The sequence below is a fragment of the Numenius arquata genome, chromosome 1, assembly GCF_964106895.1.
Source record: "Numenius arquata chromosome 1, bNumArq3.hap1.1, whole genome shotgun sequence".
Lineage (NCBI taxonomy): Eukaryota > Metazoa > Chordata > Aves > Charadriiformes > Scolopacidae > Numenius > Numenius arquata.
The window spans coordinates 126885576-126902150 of record NC_133576.1 but is presented as its reverse complement, the minus strand read 5'-3'; the positions used below and the strand labels follow the sequence as shown (position 1 = coordinate 126902150).

The 16575-nt window shown below is 36.7% G+C and overlaps 1 protein-coding gene across 1 annotated transcript in view; it reads left to right on the top strand.

The window, feature by feature from the left end:
• The window catches only part of ARHGAP42 (Rho GTPase activating protein 42), a 157344-nt gene that overhangs the window by 49003 nt on the left and 91766 nt on the right, over positions 1-16575 (top strand). The window contains exon 3 of the mRNA XM_074144890.1: positions 9076-9137. Within this exon, the coding sequence (XP_074000991.1) occupies positions 9076-9137 (62 nt within the window). The remainder of the gene's footprint in view (positions 1-9075; positions 9138-16575) is intronic.

Here is a 16575-nt window from a genome sequence, read left to right as displayed (position 1 = left end):
AGTATTATTATATTATTATTAATATTATTATATATATAAATACTATATATTTACAGTGTTTAAACTCCAATGAAGTAGAGAAAAGCCTTGGGGTTTGTTTGTTTAATTTTAGTTACACAGATATCAGTAGCTGTGCTCTGATAAAGTTTTCTGCTTATCAGTATATAGCGGAAGATGTGATCATACTTGGAGAACAATACATAGTCCTTGAACCATAAATTTTGGCATAAAAGTCTTAATTTTGTCTTTTTTCTCATTTCCTCATTTGTGTAATTTCTTTGCAGAAATGTTAAACTGGGCATTTTTCACCTCTATGTCTCTTTGTCTCTTATCATATTTTTCCTTCCTGGTGTATAATGGATTTGTTTGGAAAATTTGGATTTATTTCTGTAAGATAGCATACTTATTTTCAAGAATTGAAAAAAAATTGGTAAAATACCTTTCCTCACAGTTCTAAGTGGGAATTGCCAAAGGAAACAAAATTACCACTGTAAATTGTGCTCTGTGGGAGGATCGAACTTACAGCAGTAGTTACTATTTATTTTTCTTATGGGCGTGTCTGTGTTAAGTCCGGATAAACCATCCTTGAAATTGGATGGAATTTTTTTTTTTTTTTTGGTAATCAGAATTGAAAGTTCAAAGTCTGGATTAGGTAGAAATTACTTCACAGTCTGAAAGATCATGGTACTAATTCACAAAAATACACTGGATTAAGCCTTTGCAGAGTTTACTTATCAGATAAATTATTGAGCTGATAGTAAGAATGTACATTTATTGAGTCTGAAATTGTTTCACTTTGTCTGCTCTAAGTATGTCTTGATTCTATCACAAGAGCAATACAGACCAGACAGAGTTGCCTCCACCTTTGTGTACCTTCCCATGATGGAATTTTTCAAGGAAATTTGTGGTTATTTGGGCTGTGAATTTAAACCACTGTCTGCTGGCAGAATTTGCTGTCAATTTGAGAGTGTCTGTTGGGGTATTTCCATGTAATTTTAAAACCTGTACATTTGAATCTTTGCTTCAGCCTGTGTCTTTTACTATCAGAAGTATATTTCATTGTATCATAGGAAGGGACAAATAGCCTTTTTTTTCCTGTTGTTATGGAGGTTGTGGTAAATGTAAACACACACTAAAGGAATGCATGAGGTCCTTAATACAGATCCATAAAATCTGGTATCCAGCTTAGGGAAGTAAGAGAAACCAAATGGAGGATAAGGCATGTCATCCAATATTAATTTTCCAAATTTAAATGAGACTGAAACACCATGAAGAGATGAACCATTATTTTGCTATTCTAACTTCTTTTTCCACAATGGAATCTTCTAACATAATTTATTTTTTGACACCAATGGTCAGCTCAGAGTTAAAGTGCATCTGACATGCTCTTAGCTTACAAACTGGAATTTACATAGATACCTAAGCAATATTACCTTAAACCTAAACAAAAGAAAGCGGTTAATTGTTTCCTCTAATATCTTGGCAATGAAACCCAGAAGAGAACAACATATGTAAGAAAAACAACGTTTCAAATCTTGCCCTCCTCTGCCCTTCTTTTTTCTTCTCTTCTGATTTCCCAGTAAATATTATTTATGGTACTGATCTCAGTATTCCAGACTGAAGTCTCTAAAAAAAATGTTGCCACTTGGAAAGCGAGGGAAGCGGACCTAGGGTGGAAGTGGCAGAGGCAGTAGTGGCGGCCAGCAAAAAATGAAAACCTGAATAATAATTGGGAAGATTTAGCAGACGTACTTATCCAAATATAGCTATTGTGAAAATCTGTTTGAAAACAGAAGAAAAGTACCGTTTTCTGTAGGGATATGTTGCAGTTGTCTTACACTACTATTTTTTAAATTATATTACAGCAGTACTGAAGCCCAGTCAGCATTGGTTATGAAATATTTCTAAATTGCACAAATTTTTCTTTATTTCAGTTTGCAGACTAAGGTGCTGATCCTGCAGTTTGTTCCCTTTGGGCTAAACTGTAATGCCATTTAAAGCTGTAGATAATTGTTCACTTGTAATGCATCATAGGCTTTATTCAGTAGAAAAAAGGGAAGAAGAAGAATTGCTAATAAATCAGTCCAGGTTGTGACAGTGGTAAAGGAAATCTGTATTGTATAAGATAAAGCTGTATTTAAATTCATAGCCAACATATTGAAAGATAAAGAGAATGGAATGCTTTGGGAACCTTATTTCAAGACAGTCCACCTTTGGATTTACATTTTGGCATGCTGAAAACTTGCCACAGTGGTGACGTTTTGAGACATCCAGTTTAATTACCTTCAGTTACCTGGTTTTTATGACATCCACCGTTCTTGTTAGGTAGAAAGTACTGAGAAAGCAGATTATTGTCTCTTTATTCCAGATACTTGCGATGGCCTGTCGGTGTTAATCTGAAATTTGGGATTTTTCTGTCTAATCAGGAAACCATCTGTTGCTCCTCTTGTCCTACTTTCCTTCCCCGTCCTTCCCTCCTTCCCCCCACCCCATACTTTTTCAATATGGCTTAAAGTCACAGAAGGCAGGGTAGAAATTTTTTTTGATGATGTGGTTTTTTGAAAAGCTGCTTGAAATAGCATTTGTGGCTGCAATTAATGCTAGTCATTAAAAGCTCTGGAAATGCATTTGGGAATTAGTAACTATTTAATAATATTTACTTTCATTTTGGAATTGGAAAAGAAAGTCTCTTCTTCCAGCCCTCCCAGCACCCACGGATCTTGCATTTATTCTGCGTTGTCACTGAAGTCTAGTAAACAAGTGTTAATCCATGGGAAATTTCCTTATAGATCCATCTTGAATTCTGATTCAGTAATTCTGGGAAAATTCTGATTCAGTATTACCGGAAAAAACTCCCTTGGAGACATTAGTTGAAGTTCATGCTCAAGCACAAATTCAGAGCCTGCTATAGCACGTCTGTGCCAGACATGGCCAGTTCTGGAGGGAGGATGTACTTGACAGACATCTTTGCCAAAGTGTGTCGGGAGCAATGTACAGCACAGGCCTGGCATTTCCCCAGTCAGAGCAGGAAGACAGAAGGAAATCTCTGGTGGGTTTGCACATTTTTGCTTTTTAGACAGGAAGATGTAAGAACAAATGACATATTTCTGTATGTATATTTTTTCCATGCTGGCATTCATGTATCTGAAGATAGTAGTGATACCTGCTTAGAATACCATAAGATGTTTTTTAGTTTACTTTAGAGTATTTAAAAATTGCTTATGCATTGTTTAAGACTGTATGTCTAAGTTAATCCAACAGTCCATTTCACAGAAAATACTGTTTATTTTTATTCTGTCTTCCACACTAACTTTCCATTCTATCTCACCTTGAACATTACCTTCCAAACTTGGCTTTACGTCTTTGACTTCAGTATTGCTCATATCAAACTACTTCTAGGTTTCATATATGATGCTTTTCTTTTCTCATTAAATATAGATGGCATCATACCTACTGTGTGTAACATTTGGCAATGCATTGCATTGAGTCTGTGAAAGAGAGAACTGGTGGAACCGTGCTCTGCCCTCCCTGAGACAGAAATGGGAACAGCCACCAGAAGAAAACAAAGATCAGGGGGTAATGGTTTTAAACTAAAAGAGGATAGATTTTCTGCCTCATATCTAGTCTAATTTTTTTACAAGGGTGATGAAACACTGCCACAGGTTGCCCAGAGAGGTGGTAGATGCCCCATCCCTGGAAACATTCAAGGCCAGGCCGGATGGGGCTCTGAGCAACCTGATCTAGTTGAAGATGTCCCTGCTCATTGCAGGGGGGTTGGAGTAGATGACCTTTAAAGGTCGCTTCCAACCCAAACTGTTCTATGATTCTATGATTGCTAACACTAAACTCTTTACTATTAAGCTAATTATTGATATAATAATTCAATAATGCCTATAACGTTGTTTTAAAGTGATACGTTCTTTACACAAGTATGTAGCAAATAGCTCATAAAGTTTATTAAGGACATGTTTTTTTTTCCTGTGAACCACAGGGTGGATTTTAATGCAGTAAACCAGAATTCTAGATCATGAATCAGATAAATAATTTTTTTATCCATTTACATTTCTCCCTCATTCACTTAGTCCTACACTAATCTTCAGTTCTCTTTTGATTATGCAAGTGTAGATTTTTGTGGATCTGTATTTTACGTTTGAAATGATAGGGATAAAAATCCAAATGAAACACGTGCATCTTTTGGAACGCCGTTAAGGTTTGAGCTGCTGGTACTGATAGTTTGTTTCCTTATGAAGCAAGTTAATTAAAAGACTTCAGATTTAAAAATGGAGGGTTTGGTTTTTTGGTTGTTGGGGTTTTTTTAATTGTTTTTTTAATACAGTAATGGGAGCTATTTCTCCTGAACAAGGGAAATTTTGCAGCAAATTATTGCTGGGTTGGGAACACTCCAGAGAAAACAGCTGGCGACCTGTTTTAACTGTGATGAATGAGACCACAAGTGTACAGCTGGGTACATATACAATTGTTTTTACTTGTTGGGCGTTGCGTTTCACAGACATCACTTCCATCATGATGCCAAGTGTATCTTACAAGTCCTTTGAATAGCCCTTAAATAAAGAGCAGACTGTAAAACTATTTGGATTTTGTAAGCTAGTATTTCCTAATGACTTAGAATAAAGTATTAAGGCAGCACTTTGTTTTACTTAAAATGTCCCACCAATAACAATAATGATTTTGAGAATCATTAAAAATACCTTCATATTTAATATAAGTTAGGTTTATATGTTGTACTTTATATTAATGGTATGTTTTCAGAATTTAGCTCTTATCAGCACATTCCCATGAGACTTCCTCTTCTAAAATACTTGACCCTTCTTACCCCCAACCCATCTAGTGTTTAGTGTTTACAAAGTTCACTTTAACTCTACTGTGTCTATTCTGATTAAAAATAGGGGCGGGAAAGGGGAATAAAAATGTTGCAGCATTAGTATGAAAAGGTTGTGAGGCCTGCGTGTAATTCCCGGGCTTCCTGACAGACAGCAGTGGAGCCACATCTGACACAAATGGTTCTGATTTTTAAATCTTCTGTTTTTTTAACTATGCAAAAGCACCTCCAATTATTATTGCTGAAATATTTGTTTGTTTGTTTCCTGTTGGGAGCTGGGAATCCCGAATGAGGTGGGTGTTACCCTCAGGTTCACACGGAAACCCTGAGAGGGGGCTGGGTGGTGGAGGGGAGCGATGCCCGGTCCAGCTCTCTGGGGTATCTGGTGGCCCTGCGGGTGAGCCATCCTGGGGAGCCCTGACACCCTCCAGGGAGCTCTGTGCTGTGTATCCCTCCATCTGCCTGTCCCAGTCCCCAGGTGAGGTGGAGCTGTCACCCTTCTGCAACCAGAGGGGAGTTGTGGGAAAAGAGGGAGGGAAGAAGGGAGTAGCGGACACGGGAAAGAGGAGCGAGGGCTGTCTTGCCTTCCCTTTACCACCTCCTGCTGCGGCTTCCAGAACAGATGAAGTTCTCTGGGGACATGCCCTGGCTTTAAAGGAGGTCAGACTGAGTGGGAATGTATGGGAAAGAAGGGTGTAATAACGTGAAAGACTCATAAGTACTGCAATGTTCATTGGTGTTGTGGGAGATCTGGCGGTGGTAAAGCCTTTTTTGACATTATGTGGTGCCATTGCAAGGTGGACCAGCCAGTGGGGTCACCAGAGAGGTCCATGTTGCTGAGCTGTGTCTGCATTCTGGGCATGCATCCTTCATTATGGTCCGAGTTACACGAAGCACTTGTTCTCCCGGTGCACCTCCTGAGGTGGGAAAGGACACTCCATGGCTTTGTGGGTACTGACCAGCGCAAAAAGGATGGATGTGGTGGATGCTGGGCAGCAACCAGTGGAGGTGTAGTCAGTACTGACGCGAAGGTGTTTCTAGGGTCAGAGCAATGGTTTGTCTTAGTGCTGCTGAAGAGCTCTTAGTGAAACTTTGACCTTTATTATCCCCCCAAAGGCGAGGCAACAGGGAATAGAAGATGGGAACAGTTTCTCAGTCTTCAGCTGTGGCACTGTATAGGGAGCATATTAATATCTTTATGTAAGTGTTAAACAATGAGGAGAATCTTGATTTGCACACTTGCAGAACATATTTTTATCGTTTTTTCTCTCTCTCCTAGTTTTATTTGAATCCTAAGCAAAAAACTTTGAAACTTAAAACCCCTTTGGTTCTGCCTTGAAATTAGGGTGAATCAAAAGCTTCCCTTACTGGTTGGTTTTTTTTTTTTTTTCTTTCCTCCTCAGAGTTTCCATTCATCCTTCTGCCCAGTTTTTGCTTCCTGCTGTTCTTCCTTTACTATCTTCTTGCTCCTTAAACTCTGAATATTGCCTGACCAGACTGTATTGCTTTTACCTGCCTGTACCCCACCCTTTCTATTTGATTTAGATAAAGTCCTGCCCATACCTTGGGGCTGGGAGCTGGCGGTATTTGTGCTTGGCTGCTGAAAGGTGTGAAGTGTTAGCTTTCTCATTGCAGATGATGAAAAAAAAAATATTCATAAGCTTTTGTTGTATTAAGGACGGTTTTAATGATGTGATCAGAAACTTAAGTGAAGAGTACCATAAGGCTTGATGTGGGTAGGGAAAACTTAAATTTCAGTAGGTTCTGGATCTGCTGTCCTCACAAAGATGCAGTGCTTCATATGATCATTTCTCTTTGAAATACTTCTGTCATTGTGAGTGACTCCACAGTAAAAAAGTGAAAAAAGGAGAAGGAAAGGAATTTTAACATATGATTGCAGTAGCACATCATCTTGCGGTTAAAAATGACCAGTTATTTCACTGAAATAATCTGGAAACAATTTCTCTCGCTGGCTTTACTGGGAAGTCAGCTGTTTTTCTAAAGTGCATCCTAATTCCCTGAATAGGTAATAAAATTCAAACAATATGTTTATCTAGTTTATTTGAAAAGATTAAATTTTTTTAATGGTGGGTAAAGAATCACTCTGCCACATGTGCGAGGGATGAACTGGCTATGTCTTGTTTTCTACAAGCAAGGATTTTCTTGTTAGATTTTGGGGGATATCAGTGTGAAAATAAGAAATAGTTAGAGCATGTGTGTTTAGCTTGTTGTTTATTTAGATTTTAGGGTTTCATAAGAGGTACATCAGGGTTCTTGAATATAACACTCAACAGATTTCTTATGAGGTAACAACCTCATCTATTTCTTTACCTGGTTTTTGCAGCTCGGATAATAAGAGCTGACTTTAAGAGACTGAGTTAATTCAGTGGATAGCAAACTTAAGATCTTGATCTCAAGATGCAACTCTGATAAAGGCTGAGCTGGTAAGTAACTGAAAGTCAGTGACTGAAAGGCTCAGCTGGTGAGCCTGAGTCGAGGAGTTCAGAAGTTTGTACAGGAGGCCTAGAATTTATTTTTCTGAAGAGGTGGCAAAATTTACTTGTGTTTGTGTTCTCAGGGAAAAATATTAAAGGAAAAGGCTTGAGACCCAACTGAGTGGACATTTAACTTGCCAGGTGTATTTGAACTAAACTAAGAGCTCTTGAGTAATAAGAGGGGAATAAAGGATTTGACAGCAAAGAATGACTTAGATGTCAAGATATCCAGGTACAGCATTACAGTTGCAAAAAGTAAACTATATAAGGTTTTGCAGAAGAAATTGGAACAAACAGCAAGGTTTTCTTCAGCTGTAGAAGTTAAAAGAGAGCAAGAAGAATGCAAGAGTGACCTCTGCAATGTCCAGGTGGGATAAAGGATAGAAATGATTTGGGTATAGTTCAAAAACTAAGTAGCAATTTGTGAATGCTGACAAGGCAGGCTAGATGCTGGTTCCCTCTTAGAAGATACTGGAACATAGCAGAACCTCTGGAAATCCTTAAATCTTTCAGGGAAGTTGAGAGAGGATGAAGCCATATTATTGGAGAGGGATATGTTTTGTAAAAACACTTAAAAAGATAGAAGAATAATTAAGAGGACAAGAGTTCTGTTAGCATACCCTCAGCAGTGCATGTTGGTTAACAGTGAAGAATTTTTGAAGCCTGTTCTTTTGAGAAATTCTACAAGTTTTGTTTCCTTAGTTTTTTCCTCTTTATAAGATGATTTAGATTGCCTCAAGTTTGTTGTGAGAAGCTGTAGGATTTATGAATCTGCATCATGAGATCAGAGTTTTAAACCATGAAATTTAGCATCCTGTCATTGGCAGCAATTACTGCTGCATCAGGACAAAGCAAAAAGAGCTACTTAGTTCTCTTCACATGACTCTTCTCTGGCATTTTTGTCTGTGGAACTGTGATGCTGAATTCTACACAACCCATATGCCCTTGAGAAAGTAATATAAATGGAGAGATAGATTTTTTTTTTTTTTCTAGAGAGATTTGCACTACTTGGTTTACGTGAGAATAAAGCCTTAAGAGTTTTTTGAATGTTTTCCCATTTCGTGCCTCTTTTATGGGTTAATACTTTTATTATTTGTCTGTTGATATCCTCTATAGCCCTTTGACTTATATTTGAAGGCAGTTTTGAGGAAAGACTCTCTCACAGTTTTAACAGAATTCAAATCAATCATCTGCTCTCCTCACCTGAGAGCTTGTCCTTGCAAAACATAAAGCCAAAGAGGTGCTAAACCTAAATGTTTGGCATAAGTAACACATTTCTTCAAAAACGTTGACTTTCACATTTTTACCTCAATATTTTTCAGAGGTCTTGCATATATTTGTTACTGCACTTTAATAGGAGAAACTAAAGATTTTTCTTTTCAGTTTCTTTCTAATCCTTGTGTGCTGAAGTAAATTTTATGGCTGATTGTATAATTCTTTGTTTTGAGGCTAATCTTTGCACATGTCAGGAAAAGCAGTTCACCATATTCCATTTAAAAATTTATTTTTCAGATGTGCGACTCTTAAGACTCGGGTTCTTTTCCTTTGTTTTTTACCTGCTCTTGACCTACTGCTCATTTCTGTCTATGCCTCATTTAAAGACTACTCAGTGGAGTAGTACATCAGAGCAGTATCCTATCACTACAGCTTAAGTCCAGGTAATGGACTCATCTGCTCTTAAAATGTTATCAGGATGCAAAATGTAAATCAGGACATTATTTTTCTTCGTTTTCTTTTCAGCCCAGTCACTGAAAGAGTTTGCTCGGCTCCTGATTGCTGTTGAAGAGGAGAGGAGACGACTGGTAAGTTTGCTGGCAATAATATGTTGCATTGGGCCTCTTTTTGTACACAATGAGTATTTTTTTTTTTTTCTGTTCCTCCTTTGTGTAGTAGATGTTAAGTATTTTATAACAATCACCTGCTTCTGCAAACGCAGAAATGTGCTAGCACAGACTGCAGCCATTTTTAATGGAGTGTTCAGCCAAATACTTTTGTATTAACTTAAAAACTGTTTTCTTACAATTTCCTCTCTCCCTGCTCCCCACCACAAAATAACCTCTGAATGCTGCTCTACCTTTCCTTTCTCCTATCATGTCTTAGTGGTTAAAAGCACAAACAAAGAGCATGTAGTGGAAATATGTATCGGTATTTATATTTATTGAAATGCTTTCAGAGTATTGTCCAGTGAATGTATACTAGTAATCCAAGAATGTGATAAATAAGTGGAAGACAAACCAAATTCATCACCTCTGAGAAACTCTTGCAGAGTACATCAGACTTAACAGATTGTCCCTTGTTATGATATTCTTATTTCCTTTGTTTCCATACCAATGAATCTGCAGTATGCTTTCATTTATATTTCTATTCAGATGTAGCTTTGTTAAAGAAGTTTTAAATATATTCTTGTTCAAGCATTTTTTTAAAAAATTCTGCTTAAGCAATGAAACTACTTTTTTCTCTTCCTTGGAAGTCAATCATGAGTAAAGAAGTGAGGTAAGGATTAACCTCAGTAGGGGGATTTTTAAATATTGTGAAAGTTCAACTAGCTCAAATCCATCCAATGACTATGTCTGTCTTTGTTTTCCCTCTTCTTATGAGTACTTAGGGAGGTGAGGAAAAGGATTTTCAGACTCAGATTGGAGCAAACTCATTAATCCAGGAAGAGGAATACAGAAAGTTCTCTTATTCCTAGGTGTAAATATCCATAGAATTTGTCTCCCGCTATATCTGTTCACATAAATATTTTAAAGTGGCAAAATCATAAATATTTATCTGGTACAGTTGAATAGTTAATGTCACCTAAACCTATAAAAGTGCAAAATCTTTGCTTCATGGAAAGTATTTCTTTCCTGGGTGACTGTTCAGCACTTAGCACCTTTAAAGATGTTTACTAGAACACTACTAATTACTTGGTTAAACAATGTTTCAAATGAATAGCTTTCCAGTTTAAGTTAAAGATTATTGTGTTATTTTACAGATTTAATTTAAGATTATTGTGTTATATTATTATTATTCTAACTGTTAGAAAAAGGAAAATCAATGAAAGGTGAAGGTTTAATTTTTCAAACTGGTTAGTCTTTCATAATATTTATATTTAATTTCCCTTTATTTTATCTTTGTTTCTTTTTTTCCTCAGAGGAGTCACTTCCTTTTTTCACTTTTAGAAGTTTCTGGACTTCTGTGGTTTATAATTTGATTTTTCCATATGATGTTTTACTTTGTATCTTGTTGGAATGCCATTAGAGTAAAAGATTAATTTTTTTAAGTGAAAAAAGACCAGTCACATAGAAAGATAATTTTGTTCTATTGCGATATGACTTCAGTGAGAATGCATGGATTGTATAGCTGAGCTGTTGGATCCCAATGCAGGGTCAAAGTGTTGGGTGAGATTTTAGTCTTACAGAAAAATATTTTACAAATGGCCATAAATATACTAGAATGTGATCATTAAATCCTTGTAAACAAATTTGCAAATGTGTGTCTTCATGTGTGGAGAAGCTGCTCTTGATGGGAAATCATTTGCATCCAGCTTTTCGCTGAGTTTGAAATAGCCTCATTCTGTTTGTTCTTCAAACTGAATGCTCACGCTGAGAGCATTGACGACACACAGTTATCATGGTAGTAATATCTGAATAAGAAAATTCAACAAACTTAGAATTTCTCTGTTTTTAAAAACTTTGATCTGCCTGTTGGTGGAATTTGTTTAATTATTATTGTAATTAAACTTCCTAAAATATTTGTTCCCGGTAGAGACAAATGCAAAAATGAGACCGTGAGCCTTGAAATAATACATGTAGATTAACCAGTCGCACCTAGATCTTTACGTAGTTACTGTGCCTATGCTATTTCTTCGGGATAAATTTTACAAATGAAAAAGAGAGTTTGGTTGTCTCTTTTTCTGTTTTCTGAGTGTATGTCCAGTGGCATACTGGGGTGACATTTACATGGTAGAGATGCTTTCCATTGCGTGCTGGGCTGCATTACTTGCTGCTCTGGCCCTAGGTCACAAAGTTCTAAATGCTCTGTGAAAGTAGCCAAAGTCTTGATGCTGTACGGACTCATACAGTCGTACAAATCAGAGATCCTGCTATGGTGCAGTGTACTGGCTTCAAGTGTGTCTGATTCTATTTAGAGGCAAAAGACAGGCTCTCCTGATGTTTTCCTCCTGAAACACATTAATTCGCAGCTTTTCATACTACATGAATGTATTTATTATATCTTATGGTGTCCCTCTTTGCTGTAAGGGCTTAGAAGCTTAATAACCAAACCAAACAAAAAAGCAATACAGAAACTTTCACCATTGTCAAAGATGCTTTTATTTTTTTTTTATTCTCCAGTTCTCTGATATCAGTTTTATGCATACCATCATAGAATCCGGAAGTCCCTGTGAGGATGAGTGTGCCGGGCTAGATGTTGAACAGAGTGCTAGTAGTAAGAGTTTTCTGCTTGACAAACTTGTGATTTAACTGTGAAGTCTTCAAAATGTTTTTTGCTTATTTCTGGGGAAGTATGAAGCATTATGCATACCCTTGATTCCTCTGCTAGAAGCACTTCAAGCCAGCCAATTTGCAGATTAGAGATAATTTTAGGAAAAGTTCTTAGCTGACTGGAAAGCCCAAGGCAGGGCATGCAGGCCTTTAAGAATTTAGTTTCCTTTACTTCTGCATAAAAAGAGAAAACTTGCAAAAGTTAAAAAAAAAAAAACAACCAAACCACAAAGCTTGTTCCTTTTGACATTTTGTAGAAGGCTGGAAGAAAAGCAACTAGTCAGTCTTGAGACTATTTATGGATACACTTCATCATACCATTTACAACTTCCTTTTAATTCTTGAAGTATGTGATATAAGACAGTATTGTATTAGCAAATGATGGATATACAGGAATACAGAATGACAAACGTTAATTTTACTTACCAGCTTATGATCTTATTTCCCTACCTTGAATTTTACATTATTAACTTACGAGCATGCATATGAGTGCATGAATCAGATTTTAGTTCGGAAAGTATGCATTCATATCACCAATTTATTTCTCACCTGATGCCTGTTAAGGTCTTCATAAGTAAAAATATTGTTTTGCTTTGATGAACACAGGTGTGTTGGAGTGCTTGTCCACCGAATGTATAAATTAAGTGTTCACAACAGTCAAGGAAATAGTTTGAGATGTCTTAGCAAGCCTTTTGTCCTTCTTGCATGAAGAACCAAAAGTTTTCTTTAGAAGAAGCTAATGAAACAAGATGTTATGAACAGTGTTACTGGGAAAAACACTGAAGTGTAAGGTTAAATAAAACTGTATATCACATAAATAAATACACTGTTGTATAAAGCTTTGCAGCCATTATTATTGGCAGCAGTAATAATGTGGTGATAAGTCAGTTTCTTTTATCCTTGTCTTTTATTTCCTGATACTGAAAAATTGACCAGTAGTCTTAAAAAAAAAAAAAAAAAAAACAGAAATCATACACCAAACATTTCCCCTTAAAAAGTTAATAAAGAAGAAAGTAAGTCATAAGCTACCTTTTTTATGATACACTGCCTTGTGTTTGATATCTGCATTTCATGGTTTTATTTTAATGACGCTATTGGTAAATGGTGCATTAAAAAAAAAACCAACCAAACAGCTCTGTCTCTTGGGTTTTACAGGTAGTGTACCAATAAGATAAAAGTCTGATTCGTCCCCACTGCCTTCCCAGTGACTTCAGCAACAAGCCAGCAGGGAATGTAAAACAATGACCTCTATTTCCCAGTGATTATTAGGGAACAATAGAGATGTTTTAATTTCATTTCATGTGAATATTTGGATCTATATCAAGGGAACTTACTTAAAATAATTTCCTTCCGCTCTTGCTGAATTTGCATTGTTTCTTTTTAATAAATGTTATGCTTTTTATTTTAGATTCATGCATTATTTATGTTTCCTATTCATTTGATATTGTTAGTAAACTTCATAACAAACAGAAATGTAGTGGGAGTTATGTAAAATACTAATTCCTTTTCCTTTCATAGGATTACGTGGTGTTGACACAAGAATAGGTGAATTTGTTCATGCCACTGATTCCTCTTCCTTGAGATCCCCTATCAATTTGAAGCATCAAATGTGTTCTCTTGAGTGTTATGTTACCTTGAATGTAACTTCCTGATTGTTTCTTAAAGTTTACTAAATCCCAAATTGAAATAGGCCTCTTAACTGTTACATTCCTTGCTATTTATCCAAGTTTTTATGGGTTGCTGGAGCTTTTCTCTCTGGCATCATGAATCCGTGAGATGTGTATAGTTACTTTGAATTCCTGACCAATATTAAATACTTCAGGGGATAGTACAAAAATTCTGAAGTGGATACTTGTGTACTATGCTCGATGAATATTTTTCTTTCTAATGTCTGTCTCTTTGTGTCTCATAATCTTCATGCTTCAGAGAGTATCTCATTGTTGTGGACTTTTTTTTGTATTAACTGGGATGTTCTCGTTTTGGTTCTGTATTTTCCTTCACACAAGGGGTCCAATGCTATCTGCTTCCAGGGTAAGCATCAAAATACTCAGTTTCAAAAGCTGCATTTGAAGAAAAATAAATGAACTATTAAAACCAGCTATCCATGGAATGGTACATAAAATTAGGTACGGAAGGACACAGCATGTTGTTCAACAAAATTAACCTTTTCCCTATAATGTGAAGTGGGTTACAGATTCCGTCAGAAAAATAAGTGGTCTTCTAGCCACAGGTGCTGCTTATTACTGAGTTTATAAAGGGGAGAAATCATAAAAATCACATATACTAGCACCCTGAGACTGCAGAGCATAAACCTGGCATTTTGTTTCACGTGGGCACTCTCTTAAAATGTCAAAAAATAGTGTATGATGGTGCTTTGATATACTTGGTAACTGGTTTTAGTGCTTTTCACTTCTCATACCAATTTTGGCATTTAAATTAATCTCTTTGGTAGGAACCTGCCTGCAAGGAGACTGTCTGAAAGCATATTTTACTACAAATGAATGAACACTACCACAAATAAGAAAGAGGATTTCTTTTCTTTGCAATTAGGTCTGGGGTTTTGTTTTGTTCTTTAAGTTTGTGTTGGGCCCTTCTCCCCACCCCCCCCCCCTTGTTTGCTCTTCTATATTAATTAAAAAGCACCTCAAAGATGGGGTTTGAGGGGTTTATTTTTTTTTTCCTTACACTTAAGATGGCCTGTACGTATCCTATTGAGCAATTAAGGTAGCATGTACTATGCTGTTAACCTAACTTCTTTGGAAAGACTTTCTGAACTTGTGCATCAGACTAGTAATTTGGAATTGCTCATTTTCCTAAGCTTTCTATTGAACAAGGAGCAGTAAATCAGCATGACATTATTTTATATTGTTATAAAAATTATTTTTATTTATTTATTATTTTCTCCCCCATTTCTTCCTCTTACCCCAGGTATCGTAGGCTACATATTGGGTATTAATTATATTAATTCCAGAATAAATCTCTTTGGTAAATGGAATTCTGCAAGATAGGAAAATAAAGTTTTGAATGGTTTTGTCCTTTTTTTTTTTTCTTTTTTTTTTTCCAGGCCATCAGCTCACTGTCCACTGACAGTCCAGCTAAGTTTTAGAAATCATTGGGAAAATTATTGAAAACAAATCACATGCCTTCATAACTTTTTTGGTGAACCCCCATTTTGAATACTCATTATATGCAAGTCTTACTTGAAATATAACTAAGCATTTCTGTCACTATAACCCTGGTTGCTACCCAGTTCCCCCATTGCCTTTTATAAAAGACTCTTCTGCTCCACATTCTGACCTCAGCCATTTGCAAATCCTGTGAGAAATGGGTGAAAAAGACGAAAGAAAGAAACACCTTATCCTTTGTTCTCCAGTTATTGAGTACATCATTAGGAAATTTATCCTGTGTGCAGGGTAGACGTATCAGTGCCAAATCTCTGTATCTCCACCAGAATAACTTTTTCATGCCTGGAAGTGGACAGGAAGGGTCTGCAGAGTAGGGCAATACATCAGCAGATTATGTCCTAGTCTTCTTTTGCCTTCTAAAGGCAAGGGAAGTTGGGATTTAAAGGACTGATCTGGGGAAGCATCTGCTTCTAAAGAGTTCAAAAGGGTAGTTGCTTTGATAGAAGAAAACCAAGTCTGCAACATTTAAGGAAAACCATGCCTCGGAGTGCGGAGATTGGTGGTTGCTGCTTCCTCTCTTTTACTGTAAATTGCTCCTGGAGGTCTTCGGATTAGTCATGGTTACTTCATATTGTTGGAGAGCTTAGTAGAGTATCTTCAGCTTCACTGTCTGTCTGTTTCCTTTTCGTCCTCTTGGAATATGTCTCGGATCCGAAACTGTGAGAAGAGTAAGTTTCATCTGTACAGGTGAAATTTGCCTAACCTATGGTTGCATGTACACTGTAGTCATCTATAATTTTCTGGTCTAGACTCACATGAGAAATGGGAGCTCTTCTGATATTGTCAACTACAAGCAGATGCTCGAAAAGTAATTTACAGACAGTGTGTGCATATGTTTCTCTTTGGGACATGTGTGAATTTTTACCTTCTACATCATTAATTTGGGTGAATCTTCAATTTTTGTGGAAGATACTGATTTGTTCCACTTATTTTAGTTTATAGAATAATTTTTGCTTATGTTTTTCATTTGTCTGTTCTGGAGAAAAATATGGTTTGTCGTTACCATATATAATGTAATACGAATTCTCATTTTTAGAATATGTAATACTGTTTTGTTGAGGCTTTTGCCTATTAGCCTTGGAAATTACTGCAGAAGAGAGAGGATGCAGACAGCACCAGTGTATGGTTTTCTGCTGTGTTTTAGCTCTCGAATGGTTGGAGTAACTGTGCTACAGAAAATTTTAGCTAATGAATGGCTGTTAGAACCAGCTTTCTACCCCAAATCTGGGTCAGCTTTATGTCAATGTAAAAATTGGGTGGTAACACAAGTGGAGTTCAGTGACGCCTAGAAGAATGTTTTTGTATTCATATTAATTGCAAATCTGTAGAGTATTTCTTGGACCACCTAAGAAAATGTCCAGTCTTCCCTGTTGTGTTGGTACAAGTGTTTGTGTGACTGTGTAGTGAACATAATTGGAGAAGTGATCCAGCTGGAAAGGTAATTGCTTTGTGTCAGCCCCATCCCCTCATTCCGACAGTGCACGCAAGGAAAAGGATGATTTTTCTGGGCCAAAATCACTACCAAGTAGATAGCAATTTCTGTGATATAATTGCTATTAAAAAAGATA